The sequence below is a fragment of the Pelophylax lessonae genome (assembly GCF_965119305.1).
Source record: "Pelophylax lessonae genome assembly, chromosome: 1".
NCBI classification, from domain to species: Eukaryota; Metazoa; Chordata; class Amphibia; order Anura; family Ranidae; genus Pelophylax; species Pelophylax lessonae.
Window position 1 is genome coordinate 143,381,145 of NC_138768.1, and position 22,095 is coordinate 143,403,239.

Sequence of the window (22,095 nt, forward strand, 5' to 3'; positions counted from 1 at the left end):
TTTTGGATCTGGATTTGTTCTTTATGCCAATTTCCTGGTAATTTTATGTTGTATGCATTGCGGTTAAGATATTGTAAAAAATTAGTTAGTCACTCACACTTATACTTTGTACTGATTTGATTACATCTTTGGAGTCTTTTAAAAAAGATTTACCATTACTTGCCAGGGGTTGAAGGTAGATGTCTAGATACTCACTCACCCACTCTTGCAAAGAGAGAACTAAGAGAGAACTAATGCCACTAATTATAGTGTCCCTGGTGGGTGTTCTCTGTTCTTATGTATTTTGGGTACCTTGTATATGACTGGTATTTTTGGTGCTCTGATATTTTAAAATTTTGCTTCTTTTTTTTTCCAGGATTCACAATTTTGTACCTTTTCCACTCTTGTAATTTTTTCTTTTATTTTCTAGTAGGGTCCCCATTTAAATTTTTATATGTGGTATTATCATTAAGAATTCTTCCCTTCCTCTTCCCTTATCCGCAGGCCTAAATACTATTTCCTTTTTTCTTTTCAAATTCCTTAATTGCTTCCCATACTTTAGTAGCATTTTTTTTTTTGACAGCCTTAATTTCCTTGATTTCTTGATGTACCGTGTTTTTAAACACTTCTATATACGGATAATTACTGGTTTTGGGATTAAATATGCCCATATGCTTGTTTTGATCTGGTGCCTCTTTCAGATGCTGTTGCCAACGGACTGCATGGCAGGTTGTCATATGCCTTGTCAAGCATGTGGTGCCCAAGCAGCTGGTGTTCTGGCCACGCTTGATCCGCTTTAGACAGATGTTGCAAACAGCAACACTGCAGTCTACTGCACAGGTGCTGAGAAAAGCCTACACTAATTAACTTTTGGGAGTCAGCAGGGATTTTGCAGCACCCTGCACCTGTGGAGCTCTGTGCTGTGACGCAATAGGTTGGCTACTGCTATGGCGTCCCTTAGAGCACATCCTGCCTCAAAGTTGTGCGTCCTCCTCATCCTCCCCCTCTATCCTGTCAGGCACCCAAGTACAGTCAGTGACCTCATCAGTGGCGGCCGGCCGATAGGGGGCGCAGGGGCGCCGCCCCCCCAAAAATAAGAAAGGAAGAAAGATTTAAAAAAAAAGTCAAAATTTCGCCCTCTAGGGGCGCCGGACTGTGTGCTGGGTATGGGGGGGGGTTTGACCCCCACCCTCGGCCAGCAGAGGTACCGATTGGCGCTCCTCAGGGGGTCATCGGGCGCAGAGCAATGCGCCCCGACACTCCCCACTTTTCTGATATCTGGGTTGTGATTGGTCCAGACTCCAGCCTGGACCAATCACAGTAGGACATCATCTGGTGACGTGACGCGTGGGGCCGTGCACCGCCCTGGCATCACGATCACCGCTTCCGCCTTCCGCCTTCCTTCCCACCCGAGCACAGTGTGTCACGCAGCAGCAGTGGAGAGAAGATGTCGCGTCCACACTCCGCACTGTCTGTTCAAGTCTGCCGAGTCACCAGGAGGAGAGGACCAGTCCAGGAGGAGCAGCTGTAGGAGGAGACGGACGGAGACCAGGACTCGGCGAGTCGGCAGCGGGCCTTCTTCTACGTGGACGGAGGGGATGGCGGCACTGCAGAGAGACCGCATCCGGATCCAGGCCGCAGGCGCAGCCGCGCAGAAATTCCGCAGGCCGCGCACCGTGAGGTGAGGAGGTCAGTCGGTCGTGGTCGGGTCTCAGAGTCGGAAGAGAGACGAGACGACGAGTGAGTCCAGCCCTGTGCAGCAGCAGCAGCCCGGTAAGTGAGTCCTCCTGTGTCCTGTCAGTCCTCCTCCTCCTCGGGCCTCCGTGACCATCCACAAAAAAAATGCATGCCAGCAGAGCAGCCATTGCCAAATTCCAATGCCATTGCCATTGCCATGCCATCCATCCATGATGATGAAGCACAGCAGCACTAGTCTGGTGGTCTGGGCCGGGCCTGGGTAACTTAATATATCTTGCACCGTGACCTGCCTGTACCTACCTGTTCTGGCCTGGCCTGGCCTGGCCTGGGTCCATCCATCCATGATGGATGGATGGATCTAGGCCAGGCCAGAACAGGTAGGTACAGGCAGGTCACGGTGCAAGATTTATCAAGTTACCCAGGCCGGGCCCAGACCAGAGTGTGCAGATATCATTATATATATCATCATGGATGGATGGATCATCCATCCATGATGATATATATAATGATATCTGCACACTCTGGTCTGGGCCCGGCCTGGGTAACTTGATTTAATTCTTTCACCATGACCTCACCTGCCTGTACCTACCTGTTCTCCCCTGGCCTGGGTCCATCCATCCATCCATGATGATAATGATATCTGCACTCTGGTCTGGGCCCGGCCTGGGTAACTTGATAAATCTTGCACCGTGACCTGCCTTTACCTACCTGTTCTGGCCTGGCCTGGGTCCATCCATCCATCATGGATGGATGGATGGACCCAGGCCAGGCCAGAACAGGTAGGTACAGGCAGGTCACGGTGAAAGATTTATAAAGTTACCCAGGCCAGGGCCAGACCAGAGTGTGCAGATATCATTAGATTACTGAAGGCCCCTTTAACACTTGTGTGGCATCAAAGTCACGCAATTTTATACCGCGTTTTTTGCCGCAAATTTTTCTTTTTGCGCCCCCCCAAAAGTTTTGAGCACCAGCCGCCACTGGACCTCATCACCCCCTCCCTCCTCGTCACTGGAGCAAACTTGGCAATATGCTTCAGCTGTGGCAACATGACTGCTGGTTTCTTGTCCATCATTGTCACCCCCCTCTCTCTAGGCTCACATTATTCCCTTCATCAACCTTCGAACCAACATCACAGCTTTGAAATTGCTGCGCATCCTCCAGGAGCAGGTCACTGACACTATAATCGAATACTTCCGGTGACTCCTCCATGCATGATGGTGGGGCGACAGAAGGCGTAGCTGTGGAGAAGGAGCCTGGGGAACAGGCCGCTTTGGCAGCTGTGGTGGAAGGCAAACTACTGTGAGCGTCGGTGTCAGAGGACTAGGAGGATGAGGATAGCATGGGCTGCACCGGAAATAAAGAATGGGCGTGCCCCGCTTGCGGAGGATGCACTATGTCGACTGTGACCACAACTTTTCACAATGAACACACAGATCTATAATCCTATAGAAGATCTGTGATGCTTATAGGATGTACCCAAGTGACCGATGAACAATACTCTCACTGATATATGATGTAATCTATAATCCTATAGAAGATCTCTGATGCTTATAGGATGTACCCAAGTGACCGATGAACAATATTCTCACTGATATCTGATGTAATCTATAATCCTATAGAAGATCTGTGATGCTTTTAGGATGAACCCAAGTGACCAATGAACAATACTCTCTTACTGACAAAATGTAAAGAAACAAATCTCTCCCTGCCTGAAACACGTTCCTGGCCCTCCCTACACTGCTAGGAATGTCTCTCTGCGCTGTCTGACAAACTCCAAAAAAAGCTACTCTCTCCCTGCCTCACAGTCATCCCTCTCCCCGTCTCCTCGCCTGCACAATCACACTACACGCTGTGGCTGCGCGGGCACCCTTTATGTAGTGTGGGGCGTGTACTTGGCCCCGATCCATGATTGGCTAAAGGCAGCCTGCGTTTTTAGTGGATGCAATCTGATTTGACCTTACTTTTCCGTATACAGGGATGGAGACCAATAGCATGACCTGCTTGTCTCACACAAAGTCCCAAATAGGAAATTAGGGATTGAAAGGCATTGTGCTTTACTGGCCATGCCCCATATATAAAATCCCTATATGTCTTTATACTGCATCCACCAAGGGGATGGAGGTGTAATGCTTCTCAGCTGGTCCTTTCCAGTTTGTACCATCATTACAACTTAGTTATTTGAGTTTTGAGACAACAGCCAGTCATGGATGAGGGTGGGTTGGGGGAGGTTGGGCTGTCTCCCTCTCACCTGTTCCCCCCTTCCATCCATTAGCAGCCATGTGCTTTCAGTGTGAAGACACTAAATTAGGAGTGTTAGGACTGCAGATTTAACAGGGTGCCGTGAAGTGGCTCTGCAGCTTTCACATGCGTTTGCAAATGTGTGTCAACTAAACCCCTGTTCTTTATATCAAGAGACAGGCCTACTTGGTTGGTGACAGACTGGAGGGTGAGTACATAAGACTGGGGGCTGGCTGGCTTCCATGCACCTCTTATAATCCTTCAACCTCATTTTTTTTCTTGTTATAGGGATGGAGACGCCGGGCACCACATGCTTGGGTCTCACTTAAAGTCCCACCTAGTCCATTATGTTTAGTCCAATCATGGCAGAGATTATTTGATTGGCCAAAGCATGAGGTCAGGGTGCATGCTTTGGCTAATTACATACCGTGCTGCAAGCGCGCCGCTCGTGCAGTTCATTATGGGATTCTCGAATTTACCGCGAAGAAGCACATTTGTTTGTCATTCTACGAACGATCGAACGATCGAACGACCGATGTTCGAGTCAAACTTAGCTTCGACTCGAACTCCAAGCTCATCCCTAATAAGTATCTGTAATAAATAAATAAAATAGCCACCTGCCAGTATGTCCACCTGCCTGTAATACATTGTTCATAACCTAATACAACCAGACCAAGCAGGGTTTATTCTGTCTAGATCTACAGCCATGAAATTTAGATGTTTGTTCCTAGTAGTTTAAAGTGGACGTACCTCGGGTTTATTTATAAAAAAAAAAATTGGATTTAGAAACAAATTAAATTAGCTTGATTTAAACACACTATTCACCCCCCCTCCCCCACAGCTTATATGCAGATTAACCACTTCAATACAGGGCACTTACACCCCCTTCCTGCCCAGGCCAATTTTCAGCTTTTAGCGCTGTTGCATTTTGAATAACAATTGCGCGGTCATGCAACACTGTACCTAAACCAAATTTATGTCATTTTTTTCCCACAAATAAAGCTTTCTTTTATTAGTATTTGATTACCGCAAGGTTTTTTCTTTTTTGGTGGACCGAAAAGTTTGAAAAAAAAAAAAAAAAGTTTTTTTGTTTGTTATAAAAGTTTGTAAATAGATACGTTTTTTCCTTCACTGATGAGGCTGCACTGACAGGCACTGATGAGGAGGCACTGATGGGGTGGCACTAATATGCAGCACTGATAGGCAGCACTGATATGCAGCACTGACTGACACTGATAGGTAGTATTGGTGGGCACTGATAGGGGGAACTGGTGGGAAATAATGGGCACTGGTAGGCCGCACTGATAGATGGCAATGATGGGCACTGGTGGGCAGCACTGATAGATGGCAATGGTGGGCACTGGTAATCAATGCTCTGATTACCAGTGCAGACCCCCCCTGTGAGGAGAGCCGCGGATCGGCTCTCCTCTACTCGTGCTTGTCAGGCATGAACTGAGGAAAGCCGATCAACTGCTCTTCCTATTTACTATGTGACCAGCTGTGATTAGACACAGCTGGTCACATGGTATAGAGCCTACCTCAGTAGGCTCTTTACCAAGATCAGAGATGCGGTGTGTCAGAGTGACACACTGCAGCACCAATTGCCGCTCTGCGTGCCCCCCGGGGTCTCGCAGAGCGCATTATCCTGCCGACATCATATGACAGCGGGTCAGGATAACGTAACCACCTTCCCCCCGTCAATCTGTAATAGGGCGGGCGGGAAGTGGTTAATGGTACCTTGTCTAATTTGTTTACTCTGGGCAGATGCACAAGACAAGAGTGTCCAATATTGCCCCTGCTGTTTGCCTTGGCAAAAGAACCAGTGGCATATCCAGGGTATGTCACATGCTCTGGGCACCTCACATCATGCCACTCTGCATTTGGGAGGGTGCAAACTAGGCATGAGCGTCAGATGCAGACACAACCCATGTTCAGTTCACATTTTTCCCACTAGGATTTTGCTGAATGGCAGAAATAAATAAGATTCAGCCCAGAACCTCTGGCTGCAGTGGGAAAATCATATTTTGTAGTAGTATTATTATCAACACAGGGGATGCCCTCAAAATTCCTAAATTATGAGAAAACCGGTTGCAATACCAAGACCTGACCCCCAGCCCAACCTAGTATTTCACATACCTTTTATCAAATTAAGTTTGCACCTGTCTCCAACCCAGTGCTCTTACTCACATTAAGTAATACACATGTAAACAAGTATGAGGGAAATATATTATTTTATTGATCTTTGTGCAATACACTAGGAAATGAAACCCATCATTCACAATGACATAATATATATGTGTGTGTGTGTGTGTCTGGTAGAGAGTATTCATTCTCATTTCTTTTCCCTGATTCCCTGTTCCTTAGGCCTCATGCACACAGGGCATTTGAAAAAAATTAACTGCAAAGCCAGTTCTGATGCCAGGAAAAAGCAGTTCTAAAACGCGCTTTTAGAAGCGTTTTCCATAGGCTTTTAGCCTATACTGCTTGCAACACTACAATGGGCAAATATCTCTTTTGTCCCACAGTTGTGGAAATTATAAGGTAATGACAAAAACAACTTCAATAAAACTATCTGATTTAAACCTGATTTCAGTTCTGTTTGAGAGATTTGAGGTTCTAACTTTACTTTTTCCAGCCTGAACACAGAGAAAGTAGCTAAGCCAGAGAGTCTACATAACAGCCGGCAGCTAACATTTTTAGAAGGAGATCACTTGGTATGTCTGTTATGATATGTTTACATAATACATTTAGAATTAGAAAATGGTGGGCACAGATGGGAAATTTGGGTCCATAAAAACATTCAGTTTTAGAAAAAACTGAAACCTACTGTACTTCTCACAGCATATTGAAAACAGGTCTCAGTTGCATAATTCTCCACATATTAATGACTTTCACAAATATTTGTGAACGTCTGCAACTGAGACTGCAGCTTTCATTGTGAGCTGAGAGCTTCATTTTAAAAAAGAATGTATAGTCTTTTCAGAGTTTTTATAAGTTATGCATTCATAATAAATACAATATTTTTAAAATGTTTTATGTGAAATTTGCAAATATATATATGTACATTGGAGCACAGGATTCTTTTTCCTACTTCATAGTCCTACACTTCAAATCTATGCAATCTAGCCCAATATAGCTCACACTGGCCTAATCTGGCAATGCCCATCTCATCATTATACATTATTTTGTACATTTGATCTCTTTGTAACTTGACTGAGTGTTCATGTAAGACATAAGGATTCATAACGTGCAGAAAAGCAAATCATTTAGGAATTTAATGAATAAAGAAACTTTACTAATTTAACTTATTCAAGCATTTCAGACTTTTATAGAGATTTGAAGTTGTGGTGGAGAAGGTGAATAATGCTTTCCTTCAGTTTATTTTCTTCAGTGGGTAAAATATATTATATCCAACTCTGAAAAAAAAAATAATAATTTTCCAGTCAGCTGTTAATATGTGAATTAAAATTCTATATCTCATGTGTGAACATCAGCTTCATGTGAGACATACAAGGGTAGGTAATAAGAAAGAACCATGCCCATACAATACTCAGGAAAATGCAATTTTTGTGTAGACATAGGGGTAAAAGTGGTTTACATCACAGGCCCACCAAACCAGTGACCCTCCTGGATGGAATTTGTGGTTCAGGTCATTATAATCACTTTTATTTTCCAAGGAGCATATTTATCATGGAGAGCAGATATCATTATTGACTCTCAATTATGTTATGCTGCAGTACGCACATCATGACCCACATTTTATTCTCTGTTCTTAGGTGGCTCTACTCTGAAAGGTTCGCTGGCTGATGAGGATTCAAGAACAGTGACTACACTCCTCCTGATCGCAGCAGCACAGATGATGATGATGATGACCAAAGTTCTCCCTCACTAATGCAGAGGCTGACGGCACACAGAGAGCACAGTCCATGCACACTGACACATAGAGTAGTCTAATGGATGTCTTTTGTGGTTTTATTGTTGAATAACTTGGATGGGGGTGTAGGGTAGTATGAGATACTCCAGAACCACTAACAGAAACAAGAGGACACTCCTATCTATGTTGCAAACTTTAGGAACGGCTCTTCTGTTCAGCTCAGAACACCATCTTCCTGTGAGAGACTAGTAGAGGCAGGAGGTATGTACTCCTCAAGAGGGAAACTACTGGACCCACCTTTCAAAGACAGTTCTCCCACAAGAAATGAGAGTAGACTAATGTATGTACCTCTCAGGAGAGGAACTACATAGCTCAAAGTCTTTCCACAAAACTAGAGGAGACTGGTCTGTATATACCTCTCAGGAGAAGAACTACAAGGCTCAGCAATCCCTATAGTACACAGTCACTTGAATATTGCAACAAAGTAGTACTCTCAAGACCAGGGGAGTAGCTGTGCCAATTCAGCTTATTCCAGATACCTGCCAGTAAGGCTATGTGGACTGAATCCTTAGGTGAAGCTTTAGGGTGTCCAGTACCTTTCGGATTTAGGCAACACAGCTCTGCCACAGCTGGGACCTTGATTAACAGCTGCTTTAAACAGAAGAAAGGCTGGAGGTAGGGGTAGCCAACCCCCATTTGAACAGGTGGAATCCCTTGAAGACACTGCTGTTCTACAACTCAGACTATTTATGTGCTTCTCGCCACCTTCTGGGCACACCTCACCAGGGATTGGCTGCAGCACCATAAATATTCATACTGCCAATTTCTCCACTCCTATGTTCCAGAACTTTCTGGAAGGCAGGGGAGAGCAATCAAATTTGCAGCCTGTGTAACCCAGAACAGCCAAAAGAAATCAACAACTGCTCCACTGATTACAGAGGAGACAAAAAAATTAAATGTACCTAACATTCCAGCAACCTACCTAGGAGGATGCTACATATAAAATGCAGACTGTGGTGTGTAGACTCCAATCTTCCACAGACTTCTGTCTGCAGCAGAGAAGTTGGTGATTGGTGACCTTGGTGACTTTAATTTCCGATATGCTTCGCCATTATGCTCCAGAAGCTGGTACAATTGACATTTTGTAAACCACAAACTGTGCTTTATAAATGTGCTTTTTTATTTACCAAAACAGCCATACTGCTTCTGTTTAAATGTGCCCCCCCCCCCAAGTTTAGGCATAATAAAGACAATGAAGATAGAGCCTAACGTTTGCTGCAGTTCATTACTGTCCCTGTAGTCTTACGACTGAGTGTATTCAAAGAAATTACCATCAACTTAATATGGAGCATTAATGCACAAATGTTGTATTACTAAAGAATACCATAAATGAGAAAATGATAAATGATGTACCCAAACTCTATCTCTTGTTTGACTCTAGCCCTGGGAGTCTGGGTGATTGCCTGAGAGCCGGTGAGAAGATAAATATTTGGGAGGATCTGATCAGAGTACTCTTCCTCTGGGCCTTTTACCCTGGGAGGGGGGAACTGGGGCACGTGTGTGTGTCCAAGAGATGTTACTGCTGCTGGGTCTCAGCAGGTGTTATGGCCGAGGGCCTCAAGGAAGATGTACCTAAGAAAACTTGCCAAAGGAAACTTGTCTGTTATAGCTGGGCTTCAGAGGTGTGTGACTTTTACCTAAAGATACAGAACTTCTCACTAAGGAAGAGACGCCAGAGATTGGTACATAAGGGCTGTGACTGCTCACATAGGGTCTCAGACTGACTGACTGTCCCCTCTTTCTTCTGCATTATTTTTGAGGCTGCTACTGAAGGGTCAAATATACTGCTGGAACAATATTTTTCAAGAAGCTGTTACTACGATTTACATGTCTTTCGGTATCATGCACCCTTAAGGCTTCTTCCTGAATTTGTTTAATATTCAAAGTAAATCTTCAAAAGTAGTGTTGAGCGAACACGGACTGTATTATTCGTGTTCGTACCGAATAATTGGATTTTTTTTACCCGAACACGGACACGGACACTTTACTGTATGTTCGGGTAAAAATCCGTGTTCGGTCGTTTTATTTCCGGGTTTTGCATGCTTTGGCGCTCTTTTCATGGCGGGCTTTCAACAGCCAATCAACAATCGTTTAACTGGTGTGCCTTAAGCCATCCCAGCCATGCCTGCAAATGTCTTAGTAGCTGTGATTGGCCGTCTGAAGCATGTGACCAAGTCTTTATAAGTTCGAGGCAGCCGCCGCAGCAGCGTCATTCTGCTGCTTAGCTAAGGGACAGAGCACACATCAATGTGCTGGCTGCTGATTAGGGAAAGATAGGCAGGAAAAAAACATTTGTGTCCGGATAGAATTGAGGGACAGGTCGGAGTGTTTAGGCAGGGCGAGTTGTAGGCATTTTAGGGATAGAGTCTGCTGAATTATAGGGTCAGTGTCTTCTACAAACTACAATCGATATTGCTGTGTGGGGGGTGGGGTGAATCTGCACTCAATCCTGATCTACGATCTCTTCTCAATCCTGTTAGGGACAGAGTCTGCTGAATTTTAGGGAAACTGTGTTCTACAAACTACAATCGATATTGCTGTGTGGTGTGGGATTGGAGATAGGCAGGTGTCAGTGATCCACATCCATTTTTCTGTGTGTGAGCTGCAGTGAACACAATCTTTTTGGGCTGCAGTGAACACAATCTTTTTGGGGTGCAGTGCACACAATCTTTTTGGGCTGCAGTGAACACAATCCTTTTTGGTGTGCAGTGAACACAATCTTTGTGGGGTGCAGTGAACAAAATCCTTTGTGGGGTGCAGTGAACACAATCTTTTTGGGGTGCAGTGAACAAAATCCTTTTTGGGGTGCAGTGAACAACATCCTTTTTGGGGTGCAGTGAACACAATCTTTTTGGGGTGCAGTGAACAAAATCCTTTGTGGGGTGCAGTGAACACAATCTTTTTGGGGTGCAGTGAACACAATCTTTTTGGGGTGGAGTGAACAACATCCTTTTTGGGGTGCAGTGAACAAAATCCTTTTTGGGGTGCAGTGAACAAAATCATTTTTGGGGTGCAGTGAACACAATCTTTTTGGGGTGCAGTGAACACAATCTTTGTGGGGTGCAGTGAACACAATCTTTTTGGGGTGGAGTGAACAACATTCTTTTTGGGGTGCAGTGAACAACATCCTTTTTGGGGTGCAGTGAACACAATCTTTTTGGGGTGCAGTGAACACAATCTTTGTGGGGTACAGTGAACAGAATCTTTGTGGGGTGCAGTGAACACAATCTTTGGGGGGTACAGTGAACACAATCTTTTTGGGGTGCAGTGAACACAATCTTTGTGGGGTGCAGTGAACACAATCTTTTTGGGGTGGAGTGAACAAAATCATTTTTGGGGTGCAGTGAACAACATCCTTTTTGGGGTGCAGTGATCAAAATCCTTTTTGGGGTGCAGTGAACACAATCTTTTTGGGGTGCAGTGAACAAAATCCTTTGTGGGGTGCAGTGAACAGAAACTTTGTGGGGTGCAGTGAACACAATCTTTGGGGGGGTACAGTGAACACAATCTTTTTGGGGTGCAGTGAACACAATCTTTGTGGGGTACAGTGAACAGAATCTTTGTGGGGTGCAGTGAACACAATCTTTGGGGGGTACAGTGAACACAATCTTTTTGGGGTGCAGTGAACACAATCTTTGGGGGGTACAGTGAACACAATCTTTTTGGGGTGCAGTGAACACAATCTTTGTGGGGTGCAGTGAACACAATCTTTGGGGGGGTACAGTGAACACAATCTTTTTGGGGTGCAGTGAACAACATCCTTTTAGGGTGCAGTGAACACAATCTTTGTGGGGTGCAGTGAACAACATCCTTTTAGGGTGCAGTGAACACAATCTTTGTGGGGTACAGTGAACAGAATCTTTGTGGGGTGCAGTGAACACAATCTTTGGGGGGTACAGTGAACACAATCTTTGTGAGGTGCAGTGAACACAATCTTTGTGGGGTGCAGTGAACACAATCATTGTGGGGTGCAGTGAACTCAATCTTTGTGGGGTACAGTGAACACAATCTCATACTTCTGAAGATTTGAGGGTGCTGCCTGTTCCATACTCCCCCTACTCCTCATCTAGCCTTTTAGGGGTACAAACAATAGTAATTGGGGCCTAGTGTGGTTGTGTACGTGTGATATACATACACTTTTTTTGGATCATATTTTCTATTCCGCTATTTAATCAAAAACCTTTGGGGATCAGTTAAATTGGGGGATAGTCTGTGTTGGTACGTGTGAGAGAGATCCACCTTTCCAAGTTGTTGGGGTTCATCTCATACTTCTGAAGGTTTGAGGGTGCTGCCTGTTCCATACTCCCCCTACTCCTAGCCTTTTAGGGGTACAAACAATAGTAATTGGGGCCTAGTGTGGTTGTGTACGTGTGATATACATACACTTTTTTTGGATCATATTTTCTATTCCGCTATTTAATCAAAAACCTTTGGGGATCAGTTAAATTGGGGGATAGTCTGTGTTGGTACGTGTGAGAGAGATCCACCTTTCCAAGTTGTTGGGGTTCATCTCATACTTCTGAAGGTTTGAGGGTGCTGCCTGTTCCATACCCCCCCTACTCCTCATCTAGCCTTTTAGGGGTACAAACAATAGTAATTGGGGCCTAGTGTGGTTGTGTACGTGTGATATACATACACTTTTTTTGGATCATATTTTCTATTCCGCTATTTAATCAAAAACCTTTGGGGATCAGTTAAATTGGGGGATAGTCTGTGTTGGTACGTGTGAGAGAGATCCACCTTTCCAAGTTGTTGGGGTTCATCTCATACTTCTGAAGGTTTGATGGTGCTGCCTGTTCCATACTCCCCCTACTCCTCATCTAGCCTTTTAGGGGTACAAACAATAGTAATTGGGGCCCAGTGTGGTTGTGTACGTGTGATATACATACACTTTTTTTGGATCATATTTTCTATTCCGCTATTTAATCAAAAACCTTTGGGGATCAGTTAAATTGGGGGATAGTCTGTGTTGGTACGTGTGAGAGAGATCCACCTTTCCAAGTTGTTGGGGTTCATCTCATACTTCTGAAGGTTTGAGGGTGCTGCCTGTTCCATACCCCCCCTACTCCTCATCTAGCCTTTTAGGGGTACAAACAATAGTAATTGGGGCCTAGTGTGGTTGTGTACGTGTGATATACATACACTTTTTTTGGATCATATTTTCTATTCCGCTATTTAATCAAAAACCTTTGGGGATCAGTTAAATTGGGGGATAGTCTGTGTTGGTACGTGTGAGAGAGATCCACCTTTCCAAGTTGTTGGGGTTCATCTCATACTTCTGAAGGTTTGAGGGTGCTGCCTGTTCCATACTCCCCCTACTCCTAGCCTTTTAGGGGTACAAACAATAGTAATTGGGGCCTAGTGTGGTTGTGTACGTGTGATATACATACACTTTTTTTGGATCATATTTTCTATTCCGCTATTTAATCAAAAACCTTTGGGGATCAGTTAAATTGGGGGATAGTCTGTGTTGGTACGTGTGAGAGAGATCCACCTTTCCAAGTTGTTGGGGTTCATCTCATACTTCTGAAGGTTTGAGGGTGCTGCCTGTTCCATACCCCCCCTACTCCTCATCTAGCCTTTTAGGGGTACAAACAATAGTAATTGGGGCCTAGTGTGGTTGTGTACGTGTGATATACATACACTTTTTTTGGATCATATTTTCTATTCCGCTATTTAATTTAACTGGGCCTCCATGCGAGACCTGTGTGCCTTGTTGCGCTGTTTTGAGTACTCCACCAACATGGCCAGTGGCAATGACGCCGTTCTCAGCTTAACTATCCCACTTCTATGCCTCCTTGAAAAAACAATTCGGGCGATGATGGAAGAGGATGTGGCACAGGATGAGGAGGAGGAGGAGGATGAAGAGGTAACATTTCCAAGGCTTTCAGGGCAGTCATTCGCAAGGGGCTCCGAGGGTGGGTTCCTGCACACGCAAACGCCAGGGACGCAATTGTCCAGCAGGGGCACAGTTCTGGAGGATGAGGAGGATGAGGAGGAGGAGGAGCTGGAGGAGGAGATGGAACCATGTTCACAGCAGGGTGGCACCCAGGCCAGCTCATGGCCATCACTGGTGCGTGGCTGGGGGGATACAGAGGACACGGACGATACACCTCCCACAGAGGACAGCCTTTCGTTGCCTCTGGGCAGCCTGGCACACATGAGCGATTACATGCTGCAGTGTCTCCACAACGACCGCCGAGTTGCCCACATTCTAACTTGTGCTGATTACTGGGTGGCCACGCTGCTGGATCCCCGTTACAAGGACAACGTACCGTCCTTAATTCACTCACTGGAGCGCGATCGCAAGATGCGCGAGTACAAGCGCACGCTGGTAGACGCCATGCTGCTGGCATTCCCATCTGACAGCGGGGCCACAGTGGAAGCACAAGGCAGAGGAGGAGGAGGAGGAGGTCGCCAACGCAACCAGGGCACCGCCAGCACCTCAGAATGGATACCGACCTTACCCACCCATTGTTCCATTTTTGCTCTTTCTCACTCTTTTGGGGTGTACCCTCATTTAAAATTTTTGAAAAGAAGCAGTGTTGGCTACCTCGTCCTCCTCCTCAGGGCCAGATTAATGTAGGGGCTATTGGAGCTGCAGCTCCAGGCCCCTACCTTTTATATAGGCCCCGGGTTGGCCATATTCACTGTTACCGCTCTTCTGTCACTTGTAAACACAGAAGTCTGGCTTCTATGCTCGCTTCCCCAGGCAGCACCCTCAGAACCTCCCCACACAGCGTGAAGGCCGGACAAGGAGGGACAGTTGGCGATGCATGGATGTGTTTATGGGCTTCAGAGACAGCATCCCATGTTGAATTAGGCATGCATGGCTGCACCCTTCCTCCTCTGGGTGCATGGCAAGGCACGGCCCTTAAGGCCCTTCAAAATCCTCAGCACCAAGCCCATGATGCTGTTAATCCGGCCCTGGTCCTCCTCCACCGCCGCTTCCACCTACACCGCCCATAGGTGTGCGCAGCCTATTGCATTAAGGTGTGCACCCCAAAGTTGAAATACACATGCATGTGTTTGCCAGCAGGGAGAGTAATGTATCGGGGCCATGTACCTGTAGGCAAGGAGAAATAGAGCAGAGCAGGTCCCAGGGAGATCTTTCCCATCTCCTCACTGGCAATGCTATGTGCCCTAGGTGATTAGGGTGTGCCCAGGCACACCCAGCACACCCTGTGCGCACGCCTATGTCACCGCCACATCCACCACCACCTCAACCTCCCTCCTACTCCATATGGGCCTCGTCCTTCAGAGATGAAGAAGAACATTGTTTTATTTTTCTGTTTTTTTTTGTTGTTTTAAGTTATTTCCCTATCCACATTTGTTTGCAGAGCACTTGCCATGCTCTTAATTACGTTTTGCTGCCATTTGCAGCACTCTAGCCCTTTCCTTTGGTGTTTTAGAGCCATTTTAGTGCCTTAAAGTTCGGGTCCCCATTGACTTCAATGGGGTTCGGTGTCCGGGAAAAGTTCGGTAAAAGTCCGGGACACGGACCCGGACTTTTTTTTAAAGTTCGGCCGAACCCGTCGAACACGGACATCTAGGTGTCCGCTCAACCCTATTCAAAAGACCTCCCCAGACTGAGCCTGAGTTTTGTTGGTGTGCTTTTGAACCTGAAAATTGAGCAGGCCAACGGCCTCTCTGGGGGTTATCGCTACGTTTGCTGGTAGGGATTCATTTCTGTAGCCTATTGAGCACTATCACACTATCTTCTACTCTAATGTACACAACCTATTTGTTCCCTTTGTTACTTGTAAAGCCTTTCTTGTATGAAAACTGATGTGCGGAGCTTTGTTCTTACTAAAATAATGCAACTGGTTAGTTAGCCAGAGCTTGGATATGCCCTATGGCTCGCCATGCACGGTGCAAATTTATTTTCTGCAACCACGAATCCCCCATCAAGACTGACAGTGTTGACAGGGGAATCAGCACTTGTCTTCTCCTGGTGGGGGGGACAGGGGTGGAGAATACAGTGATTATCGCTAGCAGCTTCTTGCTGGTTCCTGCTGAACTGGCAGAGGTTCAAACTGTGTATGGCCGGCCTAAGTCAGTAGTGCAACTTCATGTCATCATGCCTCCATACCTTGTTTGCGACCAGTTATTCTGAAGATCCTGAGTCTCTGATCTCAAAAGCCAGGAGGTTTGAAGAACTTGCTGCCCAGTCTTATCCAAGAAACACTGACCTGTGAACACTGTGATAGAATCTGTAAAGGAACAGACTTGTGATTAAAAAAAAAAAGTTTTCAATAAAAAAAATAATGAAGTCAATGTGTGAGACCTTCTTTTAGGCTTTCTGTGTTTAACCTTTCACATCATGAGGAGCATTCACCTAGACTGACCTGTTTTTGTGGAGTTCAAGACTGCTATTCTAGCTACATGATTTAGTTTTGCAGGCCAGTAATATTCAACATAAGTTATTGGGTCCATTTACTGGATCTGGGGGCCCCCTTGTAATAGGGGGCTTTCAGATTCCGATAAGCCCCCCACCCACAGATCCCCACAATCACCAGGCCAGGGTTGCGGGGCAGAGGCCCTTATCCTCATCAACATTGGGGCAAGGTGCCTTGGGGGGTGGGGGGGGGAGAACCCCCCCCCCCATACATAGTACCGCCTACTCATTCACAAAAATAGCTAAAGGAGTTAATAAAAACACAACACCAGTTTTTGACAAGTCCTTTATTAAAAAAACATAAAAATGCTGCCCGCCAAACACAACTGTCCCTGTCCAGGGATTCAGCCAAATGACAGGTAAACGTAAGCTGGTGACCCCGCCCCCCCATGTCTACCTCTCATTGGGTGAGTGTAATTCCGGAATGACAGTTAAACATTGGGAGTGGGGATACTCTGCCCATAATGACACTCACAGAATGAGAGGTAGACATGGGGACGGGGTCACCCCGTTACATTACCGGTAACCCCCGCCCCTATGTTTATCTGTTATTCGGGTGTGTCCCTGGATGGAAAAAGTCCTAATCAGCGGGTGGCATTTTTTTTGCTTTTTTTTTTTTCATTTGGGTTGGCATTTTTATGTTTTTTTTTAATAAAGGACTTGTCAAAACTGGTATTGTGTTTTTTTTTAACTTTGTCACTTTTTGAATAATGAGTAGGGGTACTATGTACCCCATACTCATTCACATTGGGGGCAGGATCTTGTTAAAGGGGACTTCCAGATTCCGTTAAGTTACTCCCCACATCCCCACAACCACCAGGCCAGGGTTGTTGTGAAGATGTCCTTGTCCACATCAACATGGGGACAAGGTGCTTTGGGGGGATCCCCCCTGCCCCAAAGCCCCCCCTCCATGTTGAGGGTATGTGGCCTGGTATCGTTCACCTCCACCCCCCCCCCTCCTTTTCTGGCCTGCATACTCAGATAAGAGTCTGGCATGGATTTTGGGGGGACCCAAAAGCCCAAAGCCATTTATTTTTTAATTTTGGCATGGAGCTCCCCTTAAAATCCATACCAGACCTGAAGGGCCTGGTATGGATAGAGGGGGGACCCCCGTGCAGTTTTTTTTTTTTTTTTTTATTTGCTGGCAATACTATTAACATTTACCTGTCAGCAGGGGATCCTGCTGATAACTTATGACTCATCAATTAATAAGAACAAGCTATTCTTCACACAGAATTTAGATCGGTCGATCATTGTTTGATCTGTCCAAATTCAAATTGTTCTGAAAATTTGGAAAACTATTTTCATTTGGAGATTTGAATACATCTGAATAGCCAAAAATTAATCCGAATTTAGATCCGGACGGATGTGAATTGCACATGTCTAGTCCTGAAGCCTTCCTTCATCCATGCAACTGGTCCAACGCAGCCTGCTTCCTAAGATAATCTTAGCCACTGTATGTATATATACTAGGGCCAATTTAGACATGAGCCAATTAATCTACCAGCATGTATTTGGAGTGTGCACCAAATGCCTTTGAAAACCCAGTTATAACCTTGTAATGGTAGTATCAACATCCTCACTGTACTGCACACAGCCACACAGTCCATGCAGAGAGCAGAGAGTAGAGTTGCGGTGGGGATCCAATAAGTCCTGCAGAACAGGAATTGGATGCAAGAGCAATCTCCCTGCATTGAAAGAGCAGCAGTATTTGGTTTGTATTACAGGAAGCTTCTGCATAGAGGGAAAATTTCACACCAGGTTACTGCATAATACTGGAAGAAATTCATAAAGCACTCCCAGATTCAAGTAAAAATACACAATTCTTGAATTAAACAATATTTGCTTATCCCAGATCTCAGCTTTAGGTATATAGGATCAACCTGAAGCGGATCATCACCTAAGGAGAAAAGCCCAGCGAAGATTCATCTGCTGACATATTTTTACTACCTTGTGAAGTTCTTCTTTAACAAAATAACATTAATGAAATAAAACTTACTGGTAAAAAGCCACTTCACTGTGAATCCAAATGATGGAAGATCAGTCAGTTGTTGATACCCAACCAGAGGAGATGCCACAATTGTTTTATTAGTGGAAGATACAGCTGTCAGATATTTGCCTGAAAACCTTCCATTTCCAGAGACAGTATCAATGGTCATGTTAGAGCCAAGATCATTCTTCCACTGACCAGCCAGGTTGCATCGTGTAACCTAAAGAAGACAGAGTGAGTAAATCATTTGTGGTATTCAATGATTCAAATTCAGACCACACCTGCCCACAAAGATTATAGCAATAGAAATAAGGTGCATCTCTAGGTAAAACTTTTTTCATTATAGAGTAGGGATGGGTTAGATTCTTTGGTAAGTTTTTATGTTAGTCTGTGTCCTAGTCAGGGAGTCACCCCTCTCTTTTTGACTATAGTCATCAAGAACAAAAATGAGGGAAAGTTCAAAATGTTTTATAAAACAGGAATTAAAGTGGTTTTACGCCTCAGACATAAAATATGAACAAAGCATATCCCTCTATAGTGTGTACTTGTCTCATTTAAGAGCACCAAGTGTCATTTTTGTCTGCTTCCTCTGCTATCAGCATGAATAACTTGTGACTGGTTTTCCTGACACCAAGAGTAAAATTGTGACCGGGGGGGGGGGACCTCCAGCTGATTGACAGCCTCCTCTATGTTCCCTGGGAGCTGTGTGGAGGGGGGGGGGGTTGTCTCTTCCCTCCAATCGGCTCGCGGAGCTCTCCTCAATGAGCTCTGCAGAGTGTAATTTCAGCTATCCGCCCATACAAGCTTTATACATTCAGCACTTTGAACAGATGTTGAGAAGATGTTGCCCTTGAGGGGCAGAATGGAGAGCAATAAATGACAGTCACTGCTCTCTGTTCAGAGCTGACCTAGAACTGAGCGATCAAAGATAAAGTGATCGCTCAGTTCTCAGGCTCAGGGGCAGCTGCAACATCAAAAATTGCAGCATGGTGATGAGTATAGATGCCTGTTTTTTTTATAAGCCGATACTTCTCCTTTAAGAGATGCCCACATAGATAGCAGCATAACTGCAGGCAGATACAGACATACAGAGACGACAATCATGGAAGATGTTGTAATGCTATATATTTTTGGTGCGAGGGTTTTTAAGCTTATAAATCAATTTACAGTCATGTCAACAAGTTACACAATGCTATCAATAAGAACTTCTAAGTTCTGTAAAGGAATTCCAGTTGCTGCCTCTGCTTTTATCTGCATGCTAAGATAGGTATGGAGACCTCATTTACCTCTGAGCTTTTTATTTTTCTTTTGTTTTGGATACTGAAGAAGTATTAGAACCTCTTCAAATTTTCACTGTGTCCCCATCAGGGAGATATTCCTTCATTTCCTGTCAGGACAAAGCTCTCCCGGAATTTATTACAGGAGGCATGAAGCAAGCGTTAATCTCCCCAGTGGGGTCACAGTGGGAAATAGAAACTTGACAGAAATTTTAACTCCCTACCAACCTATCCAAAACTAGAAAGCAAATGTTGGCTGGAGTTAGATTACATTTAGACGGTCGTATAGGGGCGGCCACTGAGGAGAATTAGTGGATTCTCACTGGTGGTTCTAAATGGTGCCAGTACACCCTGTGTGTGAACATCAGCAGCTGTCTTCTTCTGTTGTCGTCTAAGTGGTGACTAGAGCTTCTGACCAATCCTGGACGCAGACAGAGTGCATCCAGGGATGGCGTATTTGCGGAGTTCTGGCTGCACACAAACTGGCCACAGCTAATCGGAAAGTTTGTGTCCATAGCACAGAGTGTTGCTGCATCCAGGCGGCGTTTAGCTGTCTCTGAACGTAGCAAACAATGCATGCCTGGCCACCTGTGTGAATGTAGCCTTGGGCTCTGTTCACACTGCTGTGACCAGGGCCGCTGATAGGGGGGGACCACCAGCCCTCTTGTAGGGGGCCCAGAGCACACAGAGGGGCCCACACAGAGAGGGGGATTAGTGATGGACAACAAATACAGAAATCTTCCTCCATCTGATCTGTCCCTCTCCCTGCTATCAGCTTTTATCTGTTGAGAAAGAGACAGTTGTCCCTCACTAATCCCCTCCCTTGTGTGAGCCCCCCCAGCACTTATCTCTGCTCAGGAGTTTATTTGTAACTTTGTTTCTCTCTCTCTGTCTCTCTGATCACTGAGCTTCCACTGCCCAGCCTGTATATTTTTCTCATCTTCTTTTTTATTTAACATAGTTTTTTTTTTTTTTTTAGATTTAGCAGGAATTATGCGAGTTATGTTATATCTGTGTCTGATAATAGTGATTTTGTTGTAATTTTAGCTAAATATATCTTTAATATTTTCTTGGGGGGGGGGCCCTGCCAGGTAGTCTGCACGGGGCCCCGCAATTTCTAACAGCAGCCCTGGCTGTGACCCCAAAGTCATGTGACTTCCAGTGCGACTTTGCATTGCAACTCCAATGCAACTTTCATGGCAAACATAACAAGACACATATTATTGAGGCGCTTCGTCAAAAAATGAACGTACAATAAATTATTATATGTTCATTATTTGATTAAGTGCTGCGATTATTTTCTTGTATTTATGTTATAGATGTATGCCTATTAACCTAAATTGCTCATATTTAACCACTGGCGCTGACTTTTTTATTTTTCACACATAATATTGAATTTATAAAACCCTCTCAAAATCACAGTCAACGTCGCAAAGACAAGACAAAGAAACAACTTGTGACTTTTGTGACTTTAACATTGCAGTCTATGGTATTCATTTCACAAGAAAGAAACAAAAAAAGTAGTGCAGGAATTTTTTTTTTTTTTCGCTGCCACTTTAGTCGCAGCAATTAAGACGGCACCCACGGAAATCAATTTTTTTGACTTGTCATGTGACTTACTGTGTCGCACATCACAGCAAGTTGCATGAGAAGTTGCAGCTGTGTTAACCAGAGCTTAGACTTTACATTTCTTGGTTTGCAAATAAAATGTATTACATCATCTCTACACTCTCCTACTTGTTCATTGTAATTACATACATTCATTGTCAAATTAAGATAGATAAGAAGAGCAGAGTAGCATTATCATACACAGACAGAATACCAGCAATGCTAATATTTCAATACAGGAGGTAAAACTGCATACCCTTCTATAGTTTACCTGTTCACCGGTACAAAGAGTGAAGCTCAGAAGAGCCAGAGTGAGTGCTGCTGCAGGGATCTTCATCCTCAAGGTGCTTCTCCAGGATCTGAGTTCCCGAGCTCAGCAGTGTTGCTGTATTTATACAACTGGATGACTCAATATCTGAAGTTGTCACTCACCTTGCCCAATACTGTATGACGTATTGTATGATGGTGACTTTTTACTTCTAAGAAAATCCCCAAAGTTTGCTAATCAATCCACATCTTTCTTTTCCTGAATGTCATAACTGCTCTAAACTTTCTTTTAAAAAATGCAAGGTTTTCTCTGATTCCTGTTTTTATAGATATCTGTATACGTGTTTTCATATTTTATGTTCCACATATGCTGTACCGCCTTCTATCTGTATGGTTGAGCCGAGTTGGCTCATTTTGCACTGTTATGCCTTTTATGAAAGCTCAATAAAAATTATTGAAATTTAAAAAATGCAAGGAAGACAACTAACAGCCTGCTGCCATGCATTAAAGAAGTTATACATTCCAGAGATTAAAACATAACTAAAGGCAAAACTTTTTTTTTTTAAGTTTTGGATAGAGTACAGAAGGATGAGAATGCTTATCAGTTTTTATCTGTTTTTTTCTCATCTCGGTAAGGAGATTCATCCTCTCTATTTGTCCTGTTTACCATTATCATTAAAAGTGAAAGTGAATGAAAATCCCAAAA

General features: G+C 44.5%; 1 protein-coding gene across 1 annotated transcript; it reads right to left on the reverse strand.

The window, feature by feature from the left end:
- Positions 1–7,220: 7,220 nt before the first annotated feature.
- On the reverse strand, positions 7,221–21,518 carry LOC309559263 (avidin-like). The gene is made up of 4 exons (XM_082262484.1): positions 21,379–21,518; positions 18,247–18,457; positions 15,942–16,062; positions 7,221–7,331 (listed from the first exon to the last, which is right to left on the reverse strand). Exons 1-4 carry the CDS (start codon positions 21,457–21,459, stop codon positions 7,289–7,291), a joined length of 456 nt encoding a protein of 151 aa, XP_082118610.1. The 5' UTR covers positions 21,460–21,518; the 3' UTR covers positions 7,221–7,288.
- Between the last annotated feature and the right edge of the window lie 577 nt (positions 21,519–22,095).

What these genes read in the sequence shown, in the direction of transcription:
- LOC309559263 (XM_082262484.1), bottom strand. Translation starts at nt 21,459, where the DNA reads ATGAAGATCCCTGCAGCAGCACTCACTCTGGCTCTTCTGAGCTTCACT. An exon ending in AACAGGTAAACTATAGAAGG is followed by an intron (nt 18,458 to 21,378) that starts GTATGCAGTTTT and finishes TGTCTTCTTTAG; the next exon opens with GTTACACGATGCAACCTGGC. An exon ending in AGTGAAGTGGCTTTTTACCA is followed by an intron (nt 16,063 to 18,246) that starts GTAAGTTTTATT and finishes GTTCCTTTACAG; the next exon opens with ATTCTATCACAGTGTTCACA.